This window comes from Marmota marmota, unplaced genomic scaffold (genome assembly GCF_001458135.2).
Source record: "Marmota marmota marmota unplaced genomic scaffold, marMar, whole genome shotgun sequence".
NCBI lineage: Eukaryota > Metazoa > Chordata > Mammalia > Rodentia > Sciuridae > Marmota > Marmota marmota.
Window position 1 is genome coordinate 2246721 of NW_025999932.1, and position 16850 is coordinate 2263570.

The following is a 16850-nucleotide window of genomic DNA, read 5'->3' on the forward strand; positions in this document are numbered from 1 at the left end:
AGTAGTGTGGTTGCTGGATCATATGGTAAGACTACATTTGGTTTGTAAGAAACTGCCAGATTGTCTTCCAAAATGGCGAGCCAGGTGTACTCCCACGAGCAATGAAAGGGAGTTCCTGAGCCAGGTGCAGTGGCGCATGCCTATAATCTCAACAACTCAGAGCTGAGGCAGGCGGATCACAAGTTCAAGACCAGCCTCAGCAACTTAGTGAAAACAAGCTGGGGATGTAGCTCAGTGGTAGAGCGCTTGCCTAGTGTGCATAAGACTCTGGGTTCAATCCCCAGTCTTGCCCCACCCCCCAAAAAAAGAATACAAGAGTTCCTGTTGCTTCACATTCTTGTTGCAACACTTTTTAAAATTAAAATTGTTTTCTAATACAAAAGCAAATATGAAAATACAAAATTAGAGCATAAGTTTATACAAAACAAAGATAATATATGTACTCATCTTTGCACACAATGAAAACTGTGTTCTTGTTTTTTGTACTGGAGATTAAATCTAGGGACACTCTACCACTGAGCTACACCCCAACCCTTTTTTATTTTTTATTTTGAGACAGTAGCACAGGGCCTCACTAAGTTGCTGAGACTGGCCTCAAACAGTAATCCTCCTGTCTCAGCCTCCTAAGTCACTGGTATTACAGGTGTGCTACTGTGCCTAGGATGAAAAAAATTCTAATGTTTCAGTATATGTCATTTCAGTTAACTTCTCAATTGTTGTAATAACCCAATGAAAAATAACATAGACTTATGCCTAGCTTAGTGACGTGTTGGGTGGAGGCTCCTTGGTCATCTCTGGTGAAGGGATACAGCAGTGGCACCAATCTAGAGACCCCAGGGCCTGTGTATCGCACCCCATCCCAGCCCCTCCTGCCCTTAGGAGCAACCACTGGTCTATGGCAGTGTCACCTCCTCACCTTTCTGAGCAGGGTCCCCGCACTCTGGTGAAGCTGAGCTGTGCTCCATATTCACATCCTCTAGGGTGTTTCTGGCCTCTGTGTCCCTCCCTCACTTGCCCCACACAGTTCACAAGAGGAGTGTCCTGTGGCCCCTTTCCTCAGTGGGGACTTTGTAATGGGCAGTGGGATCCAGGAGCCTACTCTGGTTATCAGTTTGCAGGTGGAGATTTGTAGATGGTCCTTATTCCCCACGGGGCACCAAGGGTCTCTGCCTCTGGTTGGGTCCCCTCTGCTGTGCTAGGGCACAGGTGCTTGTCACAGAGGGGGGTTCCATGTGCTGCCACACAGCTTATCTTCGTTCATCTGTGGAATGCTCTGTGTGGACAGGTTGCTGCCTGGTGACTCCATGCACAGTCTTCACAGTGGAGCTGGTCTCAGTGTTGTCCTTGGAAGGTGACCTGTGAGGGCTGGCTGTGTCTGAGTTCTGGGAATGCTCGGTCTTAGGTGTACGTGCTGCATTTCAGTGCTCTGCCCAGGCCTCCTTCCTCTGCGCCACTCAGCGCGGGTGCCCCACGTCTGCACTCAGCATTGGCTGTCTGGTGCTGTCCAGCTCCATTTGCCCATCGTCCCACGTCACCCTCGCCCTGGCCGTGTTTCTGGCTCACCATGTCACCTCGCCCTGGCCCTGTGTCTGGCTCACCTCCCAGGAACTTCTGAAGGAAGAGCCCCTCTGGGAGCAGTTTTCTGAGCCTGTGCCTGTTGGCAGGTGGCTGTTCCCCTCCACGTTAGCCTGGCTGGAGGTAAAACCCATGGCCAAGGTGTCCCCCCACACCTCCACCTGTGACCCGTGTTCTCCAGCATAGCACGCTGACATTAGGGCAACAGCTCCATTTCCTGGGCCCCGTGCATGAATCATTCTACCTGCTTGGTTCCCAGAGGACTTTCCTTTGTCTTTGAAGTCTCGTCAGGAACAGTTGGCATGTTCCAGAGTCCCCACTGACCCTGAAAAGGGTCTGGTGTTTGCTCTGAGGAAGCCCGCCCTCCTGGGGGGCTTTCACGGGGCTCGACATCACACCTGCCTCAGCACTCACAGGCAGAGGGGAAGTCACGGGGTGCTGTACCAGTGGAGCCCCCTTGAGGTCAACAGTGAGGTAGCGCTGGGGGGACACAAGTGACCTGGCCCAGAGTGGGCAGTCTTACACAGAATGTCACTGCTTGGGCACCTGCTGTGTCACCTGATGTGACAACACACCCTGTGACCTGGATAAAAGGTGGCCCTTCCTCTTCAGGGGACTCGTCAGAGCATCCATATGGGAGCACCAGGAGCACTTTAAGCAACCAAGGGGCGAGTGAGCTGTCACAGGCCTCCCTCAGAGTGGCTGCCGCTGGCGCGCCCCTCCACGGCTAAGCAGCCTAGACAGAGGTTCTGGGCCCCACTCGGACAGAGTTGCGCTGCAGGAAGTGCAGTTTCATCTGAGCCACCTTCACGTTGCAGGCATTGCTTTCTGCACCAAGAGGCCTGTCGTGGCCTCTGGCCAGCTGCTCCCCTTACCCGAGTGCCTGGCCACCCTCTTCTCCACTAGTCTCTGGATTTCTGTCTGTGGCTCTGTCTTCACTTCGACCTCCTGCAGGGTGGCCCCCGCCCTTCCTTGCTGCTGGTCCTGCTCTCCAGCCTGCGAGCCACCAGCGGCACTGCTCTGCTGTGGCTGTGTGACCTTTGTAAGTGGAGACGGTTGAGGCAGTGACAGGCACGAGGCACTGAACTGGAGCGGACCTCAGCACTCAGTCAAGTGCAGAGTCTGTAGGAGTCGCTGAAGCGGGTGGGCGTCCTATGGGAAGCATCCCGTGTAGGGGGCACCCCACGAGTCAGGGATGTTCTCCAGTCTGAGACACGAGGCACGTGCCACGGGGACTCCGGCATGACTTTGGACACAACATCAGTCCTCGGCCGGACTTCCCTTCCTTACCGTGCAGTTGGCCCTGGGTGATTTCCTTTGCATGCTGTGATTGTCGACATTTTTGGAAAAATTATTCTGAAACTCAGTCTCTGACAAATAGGCTTCCTCAAGGAGAAGGAGGGACCCACGCCTCAGCTTGCACGCCCTGGTCGGCCTTGCTTGAGGACGTCCTGGCTGGCTGGCTCTGCTGCCCCGTCCCCTGGTGGAAGACTCGCTAGTCCTCCGTCCCTCAAGGGGAAAGAGCCAGGTGTACAGTGGGAAACTGAGGTGTTAGGAGGAACGGGGTCTTTGGGATGTGCACGCGCCATCTCACTAAGGTGGCTTTGGTGGTTCACATGGGCCCTGCTGATTAACCGTTTGACATTGGCAGGAGACTCGGACAAACGGCACGCCAGTGACTTTGCCCTGTGGAAGGCAGCTAAGCCCCAGGAGGTGTTCTGGGCCTCGCCCTGGGGGAACGGCAGGCCCGGCTGGCACATCGAATGCTCCGCCATGGCCAGGTAAGGCTCCCGGGGCTGCGCCTGGCCGAGGACGCGGATGGGAGAGTGAGCCAGCACAGCCTGGGTGGGCAAGGGAGGAGGGGAAACCAAAGCCAGGGCGTGGCAGGCTTTCCACATAGCCGGTCCTCCAGGAAAGGCTGCCTTCCAGTGTCTTCTGGGTTTCCTTCACTCACCCCAGGTTACCTTTTTCAGGTGGCCCAAGCATGGGGTGCCCCAGTGTGTGGAGCCCGACCCCTGGGGCAGGAGGCCCTCAGCCAGCCCGTGGCACCTTTGGAAATGTCCATAAGCATTTTAGGAACACCTACTCTGGGCTCCTGCTGTCTGCGGTGCCCGCGTCCCTCAACCTGAGCAGTGCCATTGAGGCCCCCGAGTGGCACTGCCACCTGCTCTGCTGTTCCCGGCCTCCGTCTCAAGGCAGAGGCAGCACCGGGAGTCAGCCCTCCTGTGAGCGTAGGCACACCCAGCCTCGCTTCCCCGCCAGCCCTGGTAGCTCACTGTGCAGGTGTGCAGGACGGAGGCTCCCAGTGAGCGGAGCCCAGCGGAGCCACAGAGCTGGGGAGGCTGATGGACTTTTTCATCTGTGGCCATTAGTTACAGTTTCAAAACTGAATGAAAAATTCTCCTGATTTCTTGGTGAAGTTGGAAACCCACTAAATCTCCCTATCGACAGTAAGAGAAGGTAATTTTGTAAGTTTTTTTAACTGTATGTTGAACCTGGAGCAAAGAGAATTCAGTCTCTGCACCAGGATGAAAAGCTGTGAACTGGGGACTTGTGGCAAAATTTCAGTTTTCCCTGTTGCCTTCACATACCTCATCATGCCAGTTGGTTTGTGTTGACATGAGTGGGTTCGGTGGCATAGAGAGGCTGGAGGGACTTGGGGTGAGAAGTGGTTCGGAGGACACGTTATGTGAACTCACTCCCTGCTCCGCTCCATCTTGCAGCATGGTGTTTGGAGGTCAGCTGGATATCCACTCAGGTGGGATGGACTTAGTGTTTCCCCATCACGAGAACGAGATTGCACAGTGTGAGGTCTTCCATCAGTGTGAGCAGTGGGGAAATTATTTTCTACATTCCGGTAAGTAATGACTTGAAACTACTTTGTTCTCTTTATGTTCTGTCAATCCTGTCCGTATTGTGGAAGCAGCCACATTTGGAAATACATAGGTCAGCTAATAGGAGATGGACTTGTCAGAAATCACCTTTGGATTTTAGCCATTCAGTCACAAACTTCCTTGGACTGGAGTAACGGATACACCTGTTTGGAACTGACTAGGATGTGGAAAGTGTTTTACAGCGCTGTTCTGTGTGAGTGTCTTTCAAGTAAACCATTAGATAGACCTTCAGAAGCTTGCCTGGGGATAGGACATTTAAAACCCCACTCTTCAGGGCACCTGCCTCTTGCGCTGCAGCATGGTTGCCAGTGCACCTGTCCTCCTCAGGACACTGGCATCTGCTCCGCTGTTTACGGCCTCTGTCTCGGAGCAGAGCGGCACCGTGGAGTCAGCCCTCCCATGAGCATGGCGATTTTGGAACTCACCTTGATGCATAAGAAGATTCATATGTTCAAGTTTTGATAAAGGCCATGAGGCCAGAATTACTAGGTTTTCCGCCCTTTGGGAAGGACAGCTGAGCTATTAGACAAAGAAGGCGAGTGTGCGGTGGGGCAGGGCTGGGGGTGCACACACCAACATCTAGTAAATGCCAGCTGTGAGTCCCTGCTTGGATTAGGAAGTCAGGTTGTCCCCGTTAGGAGACGGAGCATGGGGACATTATAGTGCTGTTGTCTGAGTAGGCGTCAGGTGGGATTCTGGTGGGAAGGAGCATGGGAGGCTGCTTGCCCTGAAGTGTACTCCTACCGTGGTCCTTTACCGCACTCCCTGGGGGAGGCAAGGACCCACACTGCTGCATCCACCTCTTTGGACGGCTTCTCTGGAAGGGCTGGTTCATTAGTGCAGAGCCTTGAGCCTGGACTGTCATTCGCAGACTTCACAGCTGCCGACTATCGACCCCTTCCCTGAATTCAGCAGCTCCTGAAGGCCAGTGATGGGGCCTGCTCCACGGATGCCTTAAACAGAATGGCCATCCATTTCAGGTGGTGCTCACGCAGGAGAGAGGTGCCCACTGCCTGGGGATAGGACATTTAAAACCCCACTCTTCGGGGCACCTGAAATTTGTCGCCAGGCAGGTGACTGTTCTCCATATTAGATCATGTGCAAACAAGTGTCTCCGCCTGAGCGTGAGGACTTGCAAGTTGTGTCCTCAGAGAGCAGATGTGCACAGGGCCTACTGAGAGGTCCCCACGCCACATCTCAGTGTCCTGGAAATTGGTATCACTGCACCCCCCATGGCAGGTTTGGGACAGCTCGCCACGTGGACTATCTGAGACAATGGAGATCCCTCTGCGGACACTCTGCTGTCCCTTGGGTGGGTGGGGTGGGGTGCGGGTGACCTTGAAGCCCATGCTCAGACATTGTCGGCTTCTGTCGGGTCCCCATGAGCTGGGTGCCCAGAAGGTAGCAGGCCAGGCCACCTCTGAGTGTGGCTGGGAGAGGGCTCTTGGCACCTACTGGCTCAGTTGGAATCACCTCACCAATGTGACTCCACACTAGAAAACCAGCGGTGTCCCTGAGTCCCCCACGTCCCTAGGGTTTCTCCTCCACGGAGAGGGGACAGAGCTATGGAGTCAAGGGTGACTTCATCAGTGGGGCTGCTCTCCACGAGCCATGGGCTGGGAGCGTGTAGCCGCAGGAACGTGCTGCTCACCACTTCTGAGCCCTGGCAGACCCAGAGCCCAGTGGGGCTGCTCCCTGGTCCACAGGCAGCTCTCTATTCTGTGTCCCACGTGGCAGAAGGGCTGAGGATCTTTCTGGGGTTCCTTTTACAGGGCATCGCTAGGCTTCAGGTATGGTTTGATGTGCCCTCGAGGGTCCATATGTGGGAAGCTTGGTCCTCAGTGTGGTGGTGTTGAGGTGGCGGGGCCTTTAAGCCGTGAGTCCTGGTGGAGGTGACTGGTCACTGGGGACACCGCATCAGAAGCAGCTCATAGAACCCAGGTTGCTTCTGCATGGGGATCATTAGAGGAGGGAGCCTGACCCTTTCCAGTCTCTGGCTTCCTGTCAGTATGATTGCTCCCTCTCATGCCACCATTATGATGCCATCTACCTCACTAAAGCCAAGCTGATGCCAGCCCCATGGCCTTGAACCTCTGGAACTGTGTGCTAAATAAACATCTTTTCTTTATATAGTAGTTAGCCTCAGGTATTTCATTATAGTAACAGAAAACAGCTTAATACACTAATACCACTTTTAGAGGCCTTACTTCATGACCTCACTTCCCAGGCTCCACCTCCTACACATCCTCGGGGCTAGGTTCCACATGAGTTGGCGAGGATATAAACATTCAGACCTCAGCAGACATGTCTGATTTTCCAGATGCTGTCAACATTTAAAATTTTAATTATGCTTTTGTGTGGGACATGTTGTTTAGAGCCACCTGCTCAAGGTTACGTATCTTTTTGGAAGTCATATCTTACCAGTTTTCAGAAACACAAATCTTGGAACACCCTTATTATTTGAAGTTGTGTTAAAAAAGAGGAAGAAGCTTCTGTTAGGTACAGTGGGGCCCTCCCTTGGAGATAAACCATAAAATTGTCAGGAAGAATTCTCGGTTCAGATTTAAAAGTTCCTTAAGTGGGTCTGCCTTTCCTCCTGTCCTTCATGCACACAGGGTGAAACCATACTGCAGTGCAGAGAAGTCTGGGAGGTTGTCCCTGTAAGATAGCAGTCCCACCTGGAGCCACAGGCCCGTCCCCTGAGCAGCCCAGTGGGCCTTCCCACTGCCTCGCTGTTGGGAGAGGGCTCATGTCTTCTGTGTTGGATGGGACATGGCAGTGTTTCTGGGTCACAGCACGGGAGTACAAAAGGTGCCATCCATCATGCTTGGCTGTTGTCCTGGGTACCATGTGGTCATCCCCCAGGGTGTCAAGGATGTCCCTGGAGCGGCAGAGTGAGCATAGGTGTGACACGTCCTTGGGGGAGTGCACCTACGTGGCACGAGCTGTTGTGGTGCAGGGCCGGCTTCTCCAGCTTCTCCAGGGAGCACAGCCTGGCCCAGCCACCCCAACCCTCCCCACCTGAGACTCAGGGCAGCAGTGGCAACAGCTGGGTGAAGGGTCTCCTCACCCAGCTCAGAGGGAATGCTTCTGTTTTTGTTTCAGGGCATTTGCACATAAAAGGCAAAGAAGAAAAAATGTCCAAATCATTGAAAAACTACATCACTATTAAGGTACTGTGCTTGTGTGTCCTGAGGGGCCGGCAGCTTCAGCACGCTGCCCCGAAAGTATGAGAACCATTGGATTTGGGGTCCTTGTCTGCCGCTGCCACCTCCTCCCAGCCACCGTGCTCTTCCCGGTCTCAAAGCCCCAGTAGCCACCCTCCTCGTGGCCTCTGCACGCCCTGCTCCCGCTCTGCCTCTGGGTCAGCCTTTGCCTTCCTCCTCGGTGTTCCCAGAACAGCACCTCCTTCTCCCACTTTTTTTCTTAAGTTTTAGCTCTTGGATTGTATTTGCTAGAGTCCATGTCCTTGGCCAGCCTCCTCCTGCTAGTGTGGGCTTGGACCTCCCGCTGGTACGTCTGGTGTGTGCTGGCCTTTAGGAGGCCCAGCGCTGGCTGTCTCCTTGACCAACCTGGAAACACTGTGGTGGTGATGACCCAGGGACTGTCAGTGTGTGGTGGCAGCAAGTGCGGACGGTTTGATTGCTACCCCTGTCATTGGGCCTGTCTTTAAAGTTAAATTTAGTTTTAATTGTGAAATAAATTGATAAAGATAGTAATCAGAGAATCGTCACCTAAATACCCAACCACTGCACACTCCTCCCATCAAATCTGAGTGAGCTGACAGGGATAGCTCCTCGAAAGAGCATTGATGCACGCTTCTCAAATTTTAAGTTTTCAGTTTTATCAAAGTTTCAAACTCACAGGAGAGAGAGTTGAAGGTGACATGCAGAGGCCACCACACATGCTGCAGTTACTGGTTTGCTATGTGGGGAAGACATGCGTCCTCACCTCCAACCCATCGGAGGTCCTCTGGCTGCAGCCTGAAAGTGACACTGGCCAGACAGACCAGCAGGAACAGACAGGCCCGACCTGTGCACGGTGCAGACCGGCAGGAACAAGCCAGGCCTGTCCCCGCATGGACTGCACAGACCGGCAGGAACAGACGGGCGGGCGCATCCCTGTGTGCACTGTGCAGACCGGCAGGAACAGACAGACCAGCTTTTCTTGTGTCTGCTGGTTCTCAGCAGTTCCACATAACCCTTAGGCCAGGAGTCATCCTCTGGGTGACCGCATTCTCAGTGTGCCCGTGCCTGTGTGCGTGCTCACTGTGAGGGCTGGGGACACAGCGCAGTTGGTAGAGTGCTTGCCTCGCAAACATAGGCCCTGGGTTCAATTCCCAGCACTACACACACACAAAAGTATCAGAACATACATTGCAGACAGCAGGATGCCTCTGTTCCACATGCAACGATGAAAAACAAGGATGCTTTGCTACGTAATCCAGACACCTACAAGGTCAGCAGCAGTCTCTTCGTGTTACCAATCTCTCCATTGGTCCCCAAGTTGTGTTTTATAACTTTCTTCTCGTGTAAAGTCAGGATCCAGTCAAGGTTCATGAGTTGCATTTGGACATTGAATCATTTTAGTCATTTAAGGAAAGTTGGTTTTAACAGAGAACATAAAACTGACCATGGTAATCCCTGTACAGCTCGGGCCTGCCAGGTGTGCCGCCCAGGTGTGCCGCCCAGGCATGCAGCAGCTCTCCAGGGCATTTCCATCTCGCAAGACCAGAACCCTGCTCCGCTGGACAGCTCCCCGCTCCCCCATGCTACCGTCCCTGGCAGCCACCCTCTTCCCACTTCCCTGGCTAGGGCTCCTTTGCCGGTCACGCGGCATTTGTCTTCATGGATGCTTACTTTCACTCATCATGATGTCACGGCTCGCCACGTGGCGTACCAGGACCCCCTCCAAGCACAGGCTGAATCGCGGTGCACTCTACCAACTGTGCTGTATCCCCAGCCCCCATTTAGGTCTGTGATGTGCAGCTGACTCTAACTTTATCTTCCCTCATGAAGAGTCTGGGCCACCGTCCCAGCGAGCATTCCATGTTCTGGGTTTGCCTGCTTCTTCCTGGTGCCATTTACCTCTGTGTCTTCTGTGTTCTCTGTGACTGAAGGGAGGCTTGGCCTGATGCCATTCACACTGCTTCCAGTGTGTGTGTGAGTTCGCCCTCCCCGCTTCTCAGCGGCAGGCAGAGCGGTGTGTCTTGCCCCAGCTGTGTTTCCTCCTGATAGTAGGTGCTGGATCTCATCACAGAAGTGCGGGAAGGACACACAGGACAGGGATGCACATGGCAGAGACCCCCAGAGGTAAAGCAGGGGAGGCGAGTCTCCTGCCAGGTGTCCCTAGCCAGGTTCCTCTCCTGGAGCAGCCATTGTGGGCGGGCTCTTTGGGAGTCGAATATCTGTGACGCTACAGTTTATTTATTTATTTTTTGGTGCTGTGGATTGAATCCGGGGTGCTTAACCACTGAGCCACATCCGCAGCCCTTTTTATGTTTTATTTAGAGACAGGGTCTCGCTGAGTTGCTTAGGGCTTGCTAACTTGCTGAGGCTGGCTTTGAACTTGTGACCCTCCCGGGATCACAGGCTGCATCACCGTGCCCCGCTGCAGAAATGCTTTGCTGCAGCTTTCTCTGCGCACAGGGCTTGTGCCCCTTGGCTCTTGCTTTGTTCACATGATTAATCTTTGGCGTGGTCCCTTTCTGCCATGTGGAGCGGGCTAATCCTTTGAATGGCTGAGTGCCCCTTGTGGGTGCTTAACTGGTTGAAATGAGCTCACACCAAGTTTTCTGCTAGGGGATGTGCCTTTTAGTTTTTTGTAGATATTGCCAACTCGGCACTCTATTTTATTTATTTATTTATTTTTAGTTGTTGATGGACCTTTATGTTTTAAAATTTATTTATAGACGGTGCTGAGAATCGAACTTAGTGCTTCACACGTGCCAGGCAAGTGCACTACTGCTGAACCACAGCCCCATCCCCCGACACTCTCTTTTTAATGACCACATAGCGAGTCTCGGTAGTGATATTCCATGATTCATTTCCTTCTTGTGGACTTGTCCATGAGACCTTGAGGTGCAGTGGTGCACATCCTTAACTAAATACTAAGTGCCTCTAGTGCTGTCTCTGGGCGTCCACAAGGGATTGGTTCCAGGAGCCCCCAGGGATGTCAAGTCCCTTAAGGATGCTCAAGTCCTTAAAAACCCAAATGTGCGCACAGACCTGAGCCCAGCCTCCCACACACCTGCAGTCCTCTCTGGATACTTAAAATACCTAGTAAGAAGTCAGTGTAGGCGGGCAGTCATCACACCCTGGCAACAATGGCAAGGAGAAGCCGCCGTTTTTGGTCTGTGTTGGTTTGCATCGTGGGTGTGGAACCTACAGACTTGGAATGCCATCTCTGATGACCAGTGCTCAAGGTGGACTTGTATCTAGACGCAGGTGCTAGATACAGCCTGGTGACTCAGCATAAGTGTATGGAAATGCCCACTTTTCAGGTCTCCTCCAACATCAAGTTGGAAGACTTATATTCAGATTAACGTTTGTTTTGTTAATTTGGTGCTGAATTGCACTGAGATTATAAAGATACATTTCTTTATCAGCTGCCTAAGTCATCTGAATGCATTTTTTTGCTTTTTTCTCTTTTATTTTTGACTAGTCTGCATCTGCCCTGGACCTGTAGTTCCCGGGGACCTTAAGCCATTTCATCACATGTTAAAAACGTTAATTGACTTTCTGGTCCCAGCAGAAGAAAGTCCCTATCACCCTCCTTGCTGTGGAGACCATAGGTAGGCTCGTATCATGGTCTGCATGGAGATTTTGGGTCTTCCCAGAGACTTGCTGGGGCCAGAGTCAGTGTGGAAGGAGCTCAGCCTCAGCCTCTGCGCTCAGGCAGCTCTGAACCCGACCTTGCCTGTACCGCACGTCACAGAGTCTTTGCTGTTTCTTCTTTAGAGTGGTAGCCACACCTTTGTTGTGGGTTCATGTGCAGGGGAAACTACAAAGTGCCAAGAGCTGAGGGCCTGGCTTCCAACCTGGGGTTGACGGGAGCACTCTGCCAGTGCTAGTTCATCCCCTGCGAGTGTGCACCTGGAACCGCATGAGCTTGCAGTGGTTCTCAGGGCTTGTTGCTGTCACCGTAGTTTGGCCAGCGCTCCCCACATGTCACATTCCTCCCACTGAAATTCTCCAGCCAGACTGTGTCAGTTTGCTGTGACAGCTATGGCCAGTTGTGTGATGTAATCAGGGTAGTACATGAAAATTGGTGACAGCAGTAAGTGCAGAGCAGAGGCACAGTAAGAAGTTCACGCCCATGAACAGCATCACAGTTCAGTCCCCATAATGACGCTGCACATCACCCCCCTTTCTGTGTTGCTCTTTGGAATAGTCCGTAGAACTGAGTGCCATAGAAAGATCGGGTTCTGGATTTCTATTTGTACCCTTTACCTATCTCAGTAAGAGTGCACCCCAAGTGGGGAAAAGAAACAGTCTTGATGGTTGGGTGTCTCAGAAAGCGTCCACAGGTTTGTGAGCACGCGGCGCGTCTGGTTGCAAATGGAAGGGACATCTGAAGCCTCCTGAATCCCTCTTGGGATGAAGCAGAGAACATGACTACCCAGAAAACACGGGGGCTGGTTATTTGTTGTGAAAGGAAGCAAACCTTTAAACTAGAGAAATTCATCAAAGATGAAATTTCCCTAATATTGTAATTTTAAGATTGTGTGATTAATGGCACCGATGTGAGCAAAAAGCAAATGGGGCTGTGGCTGAGGCTCTGTGGTGGAGCGCGTGCCTAGCATGTGTGAGGCACTGGGTTCGATTCTCAGCACCACATGTAAATAAATAAGTGATAAAGGGTGATCTACAGCTAAATATATGTGTGTGTATATATATAAAAGCAAACAGGCTAGGTCCCTAAGCACCAATGCCACAGAGTGAACAGAGTGGGAGAGGGCATGGATTTCAGGGCGTAGGTCCCCAAGCACCATTGCCACCACTACATCTGTGCCTGTCGACAGCTGGGTGATCAGGTGTCCCAGGCGGGTCCCAGGAGGCAAACCCAGCTCCTGCCCCTGTGTAGGCAGCTCGTAGCCTCACAGGCTAGACGGAAGAGCAGCAGTGCACACACACTCCCTGGCACAGCTGCTGGAGGAGGCTCTACGGTCACGGAATAAAGGAAGCCACTCCAGCATGAGGCAGAGGCTCTGGGCTGAGGCAGTTCATGGCTATGCTCACAAGAAGGAATCGCAGGAACTCCAACGTGAGTGAACAGTCATGCCTTGTGCCAGCTAGACTCCCCAGACCTGGACCCAGGCCCCGAGTCCCTGTGCTGCATGTTTGTGGGGACCCCTACACCAGGGCCTTTACCCCAAACCGTAAGATCAGACAGGTGGTTCTGGAAGACATGGCCCGTGAATGGGGCCCTGTGGCGTGCAGGAAGGCACCATTCAAGGGTTAAAACTGGGGTCAAAGTTCCCGGTGGACACAGCACCCAGGACCCAGTACTGCAGCAGGGTGCAGTGCAGGCAGGGCTGGTGCAGCCTTGGACGTTTCATGGAGGGCTTGGTTTTGAGCTCTAAGCCTCATCTTTTTGTCCCCGTAATTATGTCACCTCTAGGCATGCTGCACATGATGAAGCCTCTACAGTGCTCCTCATTTCTCTGCTAGTCTCTTGACGGCTCTCTTGAGTCACTGCATTGCATTGGGAGCAGCCTATTTCCACGGACATGTGGGGACTTAAATAGGAAGCAAGTTGGACTGAAAGCCAGATGTGACTGCATGTGAGTGAGTCAGGTTGGCCTCAGTGTGCACGGCACTTTGGACACGGAGAGTCCCTAATGAGTTGTGGTTGTTGGTGACAAAGAAATAGTCTTACGTTTTCTACAGTTTGGAAAAGAGCATATGGGAGAGGGACAGGTGGCACTTGAAATCCCAGGGTCATTGCTGAAGGGGGTCAGACTGGACATGGCTACAAACACACACACACACACACACACACACACACACCAGGCAACCTGGTGGTGTCTGCACCCTTCCTTGCAGCATGACGTTTATGAATACACACAGGCGTGGGGTCACAGGGACGCTGCTGACGCCATGGAGGAAGGCACGTGCTGCTCACCCGCAGCCTGCAGCTGGCTGGCTGTACCGCAGTGCCACCAAGCAGCACGGACTGGGGCTGGAAGAAGTCTGCCGCCCTGGCAGGCGTGCCAGGGCCCTGATCGTCTGCTGTGGTCAGTTGCTGACATCGCTCATGGAAGGAAATGTCACATTTCAGTGAGAGATTGACAGAACTGACGTGTGACTATTTAACCATCTACACAGACTCTCCCCTCCCCTCCTAACCGCTTCATCCTCAGGAAGGACCAAGCCCCAAGCAGCTGAGTCTGTAGCCTCCTTCCTCCTCTGCAGCCCAGCAGCCACAGGACAGCCTTCCTGGGCAGGAGCAGGTGAGGCTGCCCCACACTTCCCGGGGAGGCCTCCCACTCCAGTGTGATTTAGCTTTCTCTGGGAGAGCGGCTTAGTGGTCCAGTACCAGGACAGTGTTTTCTACTTCATCAAATAGTTGGAGCTGGTCTCCATGACTCAGCCTCCCAGGCCATTTTGTTTACCTCTGCTGCCCCTCGTTGGCCCCTGTGTTATCCTGTGGCAGGTAGGAGGCAGGGCGAATGGACTGCAGGTCCACAGCCCCTGTGGGGCTCACCCACATCGTTGCGGCCTCAGTGGGTAAGGAGAGGGGTTGGTAGAATCTGGAGACAAAAACTTAACGATGTAACCAGCAGCTCCTCCCCTGCAGAGGCTCTGGGAGCTGGTCAAGCAGGCCCGGGAGGCCTGGTGAGAAGCTTTAGGGCTGAGTGGCCACAGCTCTGCTGTCCCAGAGTGAACCTGGTGGCGGGGAATGAACAGGGGAGACCCCTAGTTCCTTTCCTGGGACAGAGCCTTCTCCCTTCCCTGCTCTGTGCCCCACGTCTAAAGTGCTGACCACCACATGGAGAGGTTTTGTTGAATGTTGGCTGCTTTAAGGGCCCCTGCTTGTCTCCGCATTCTCCTGCTTTCCTTTCTAACAGCAGTCATGGTTCACCACGTGCAGGCCCTCTGTGAATGGCCTCTGGGTAGCCGAGGCAGGATGGTCTCCTCTTGGAGAGACACTTGGTGTGTCCTGACCACAGCATCCTGTGGGGTGAGCAGGCCTTCGCCCCTCATTGGGACACTGGGCTCGAGCTCTGATGTAGCGCGTGCTGACCGTTAACGTCGGCTGTGCCTTTCCTTGACTGTCTCCTTCCCCTGTGTGTGGCCGGCTGCTAGTGTGGCCGTGCCTCCTCGCCATCCCTCCCTGTGCACAGCACTGTCTTATCAGTCACTAGCCCACCTGGCAGCAGGCGGCCCTGTGTCTTCACGACACAGACACAAGTTCCCAGGGCTCACAGTAGGACAGTAATCTCCCCTTGAGACTGTCAACAGGAATTTCAGGGCATGTGGGCTTTTTAGTCTCAGTCTTTTCCACAGAAGTGAAACCGAACAAAGAAAATTCCACGGGAGAAATCATCAGGAAAAAAGTGATCATGAAAGTTTGGAGACAAAACAAGTGTTTATAAAAATTCCTGATTTCTTGCTGTTTGGATCACCCTGCTCAATTGCAGTCACTGCTGATCCCTAAGTGACACATGCTCTGCTTATTCCTCCCTTTCTAGGACTTTCTGCAGACATTCTCCCCCGAAGTCTTCCGGCTCTTCTGCATGTGCAGCAGCTACAGGTCAGGTGAGCTGGGCGCGCCGCTTTCCCAAGCCTGAGAGGCCTGAGAGCCTCAGTATTTCATTTATAATTTGGAAAGGACAGCATCTGGGGAGAGCAGCGCACAGGCCTGTGGTGAAGTCCCTATCTTGGTCTGTGGTTGCTTTCATGTCTGGAAGGTCCAGCTGCTGGAAGAGAACCTAGAGGAAGCATTAGGATGCTTCTAATCCCAGCATGCCCCGCGCCCCTGAACCCGTTGTTCTGTCTGCCCTTACATCGTCGATCATTTTAAACAAAGCTTCTCAGGTGGAAAGTAGTGGAAGTTCTCTGTGGGCCACCTGTCCTTGGGGGGGGGGGGGCCTTTGTGTTGGGGCAGCTCTGTGGTCACAGTTCCTGGAGGTGGAGGTGTCCTGTTCTCTGCTGGTTTCTGCATGCTGTGAGGAGGGCCTCTGTTGGGCCCCTCCTCAGTGACCATCTTCCTTCTCAGCCATCGACTACTGTGACAGCACCATGCTGGAAGCTAGGCAGCTCCTGCTGGGGCTGGCCTCTTTTGTGGAGGACGCACGTGCCTACGTTAAGGGGCAGCTGATCTGTGACCCCGTCAAGGAAGACATGCTGTGGGAAAGGTAGGCCCACAGCCAGGGTGGCTGTCATCAGCACTCCTCCGGGCGCCACACCTGGGCCACTTGCCAGAGTAAAATAGAGGCAATGTGGAAGCAGGACACTCCCAGCTCATGGTGCCCCTCGTTGGCTTTGTGGCCTTGGGCAGGCCTGTGGTGTCACTGGGCTTTTGTGGGTGGCTGTGAAGGTTATAAAGAACATATATGCCTGGACTGGTTTTGCCTGGACTTGGCAGAGTGGTGTCCCCATCTCTGTGACTTCACTGTTGGGGGATGAGTTCATCCATTAGAAAAATGGGCACATCACAGCAAGGTGGGCCCACAGGACTCTGTGACTGTAACTCGAGGGTACCCAGCCCACCAGTGCCCTCCAGTTGCCCGAGGAGGAATGTGGCTGAGGGCTGGAGACCAAGCCTCACCTAAGGGGTGGACAGTGTGTGGGAGGAAGGGGCTCTCACATTTAGTAGGCGCACGCTCTGCTACAGCTGCAGTCCTGCTGCGTCTGCACGGTGACTGTGCTCATATTCATTCCATCCACTAAACATGTGAAAGTCTTGGGGTTCACTGTGGGTAGAATATCCTGGGAGGGGAGACACTGAAGGTCGGTGGACACCAAAGGCTCTCTCTGGAGACAGGAAAGGCTGTGGCCAGCCGGTCACCTGTGTTTGGGACATTACTAGGACATACCCTCCAAGAAGAATTCCTAGGAGGATGAAGCACCTGGACTCAGTTGGAGTTGGTGGGGACGGGACTGCCTGCCACTCCAGCTGTCTGGCAGTCCAGAGTGGTGGGCCTGAGTGCAGAGGTGGCTTGTGTCTGGAGCTCAGCCAGCACCTTGACCCCATCCATGGCAGGGGAGGAAGGAGTACAGGTTACCTGTCGTGGGTAATAATGGCCCTGCTCATCGGTTCAGGAGGTACAAGAAGGAAACCCAGGCATAGAGGATGGTCACTTGCATTGAGGCAGAGAGGCCCATCTGTACTTGGTGACAAAATAGCCCGAATATCAGTGGCTCAAACAGTGTT

At 53.5% G+C, this 16850-nt stretch overlaps 1 protein-coding gene across 10 annotated transcripts in view; it reads left to right on the forward strand.

Annotated features, from left to right (window-relative positions):
• The window catches only part of Cars2 (cysteinyl-tRNA synthetase 2, mitochondrial), a 40546-nt gene that overhangs the window by 17943 nt on the left and 5753 nt on the right, over positions 1-16850 (forward strand). For 6 of the 10 annotated variants that reach the window (XM_048800627.1, XM_048800626.1, XM_048800629.1 and 3 more), the window contains 6 exons: positions 3227-3356; positions 4299-4432; positions 7575-7642; positions 9710-9781; positions 15166-15232; positions 15693-15831. In XM_048800627.1, coding sequence (XP_048656584.1) covers positions 3227-3356; positions 4299-4432; positions 7575-7642; positions 9710-9781; positions 15166-15232; positions 15693-15831 — 610 coding nt within the window. Of the gene's footprint in view, positions 1-632; positions 3104-3226; positions 3357-4298; positions 4433-7574; positions 7643-9709; positions 9782-15165; positions 15233-15692; positions 15832-16850 lie in introns of those variants that run through there. The other 4 variants (XM_048800628.1, XM_048800630.1, XM_048800633.1 and 1 more) reach the window with 2 other exon arrangements.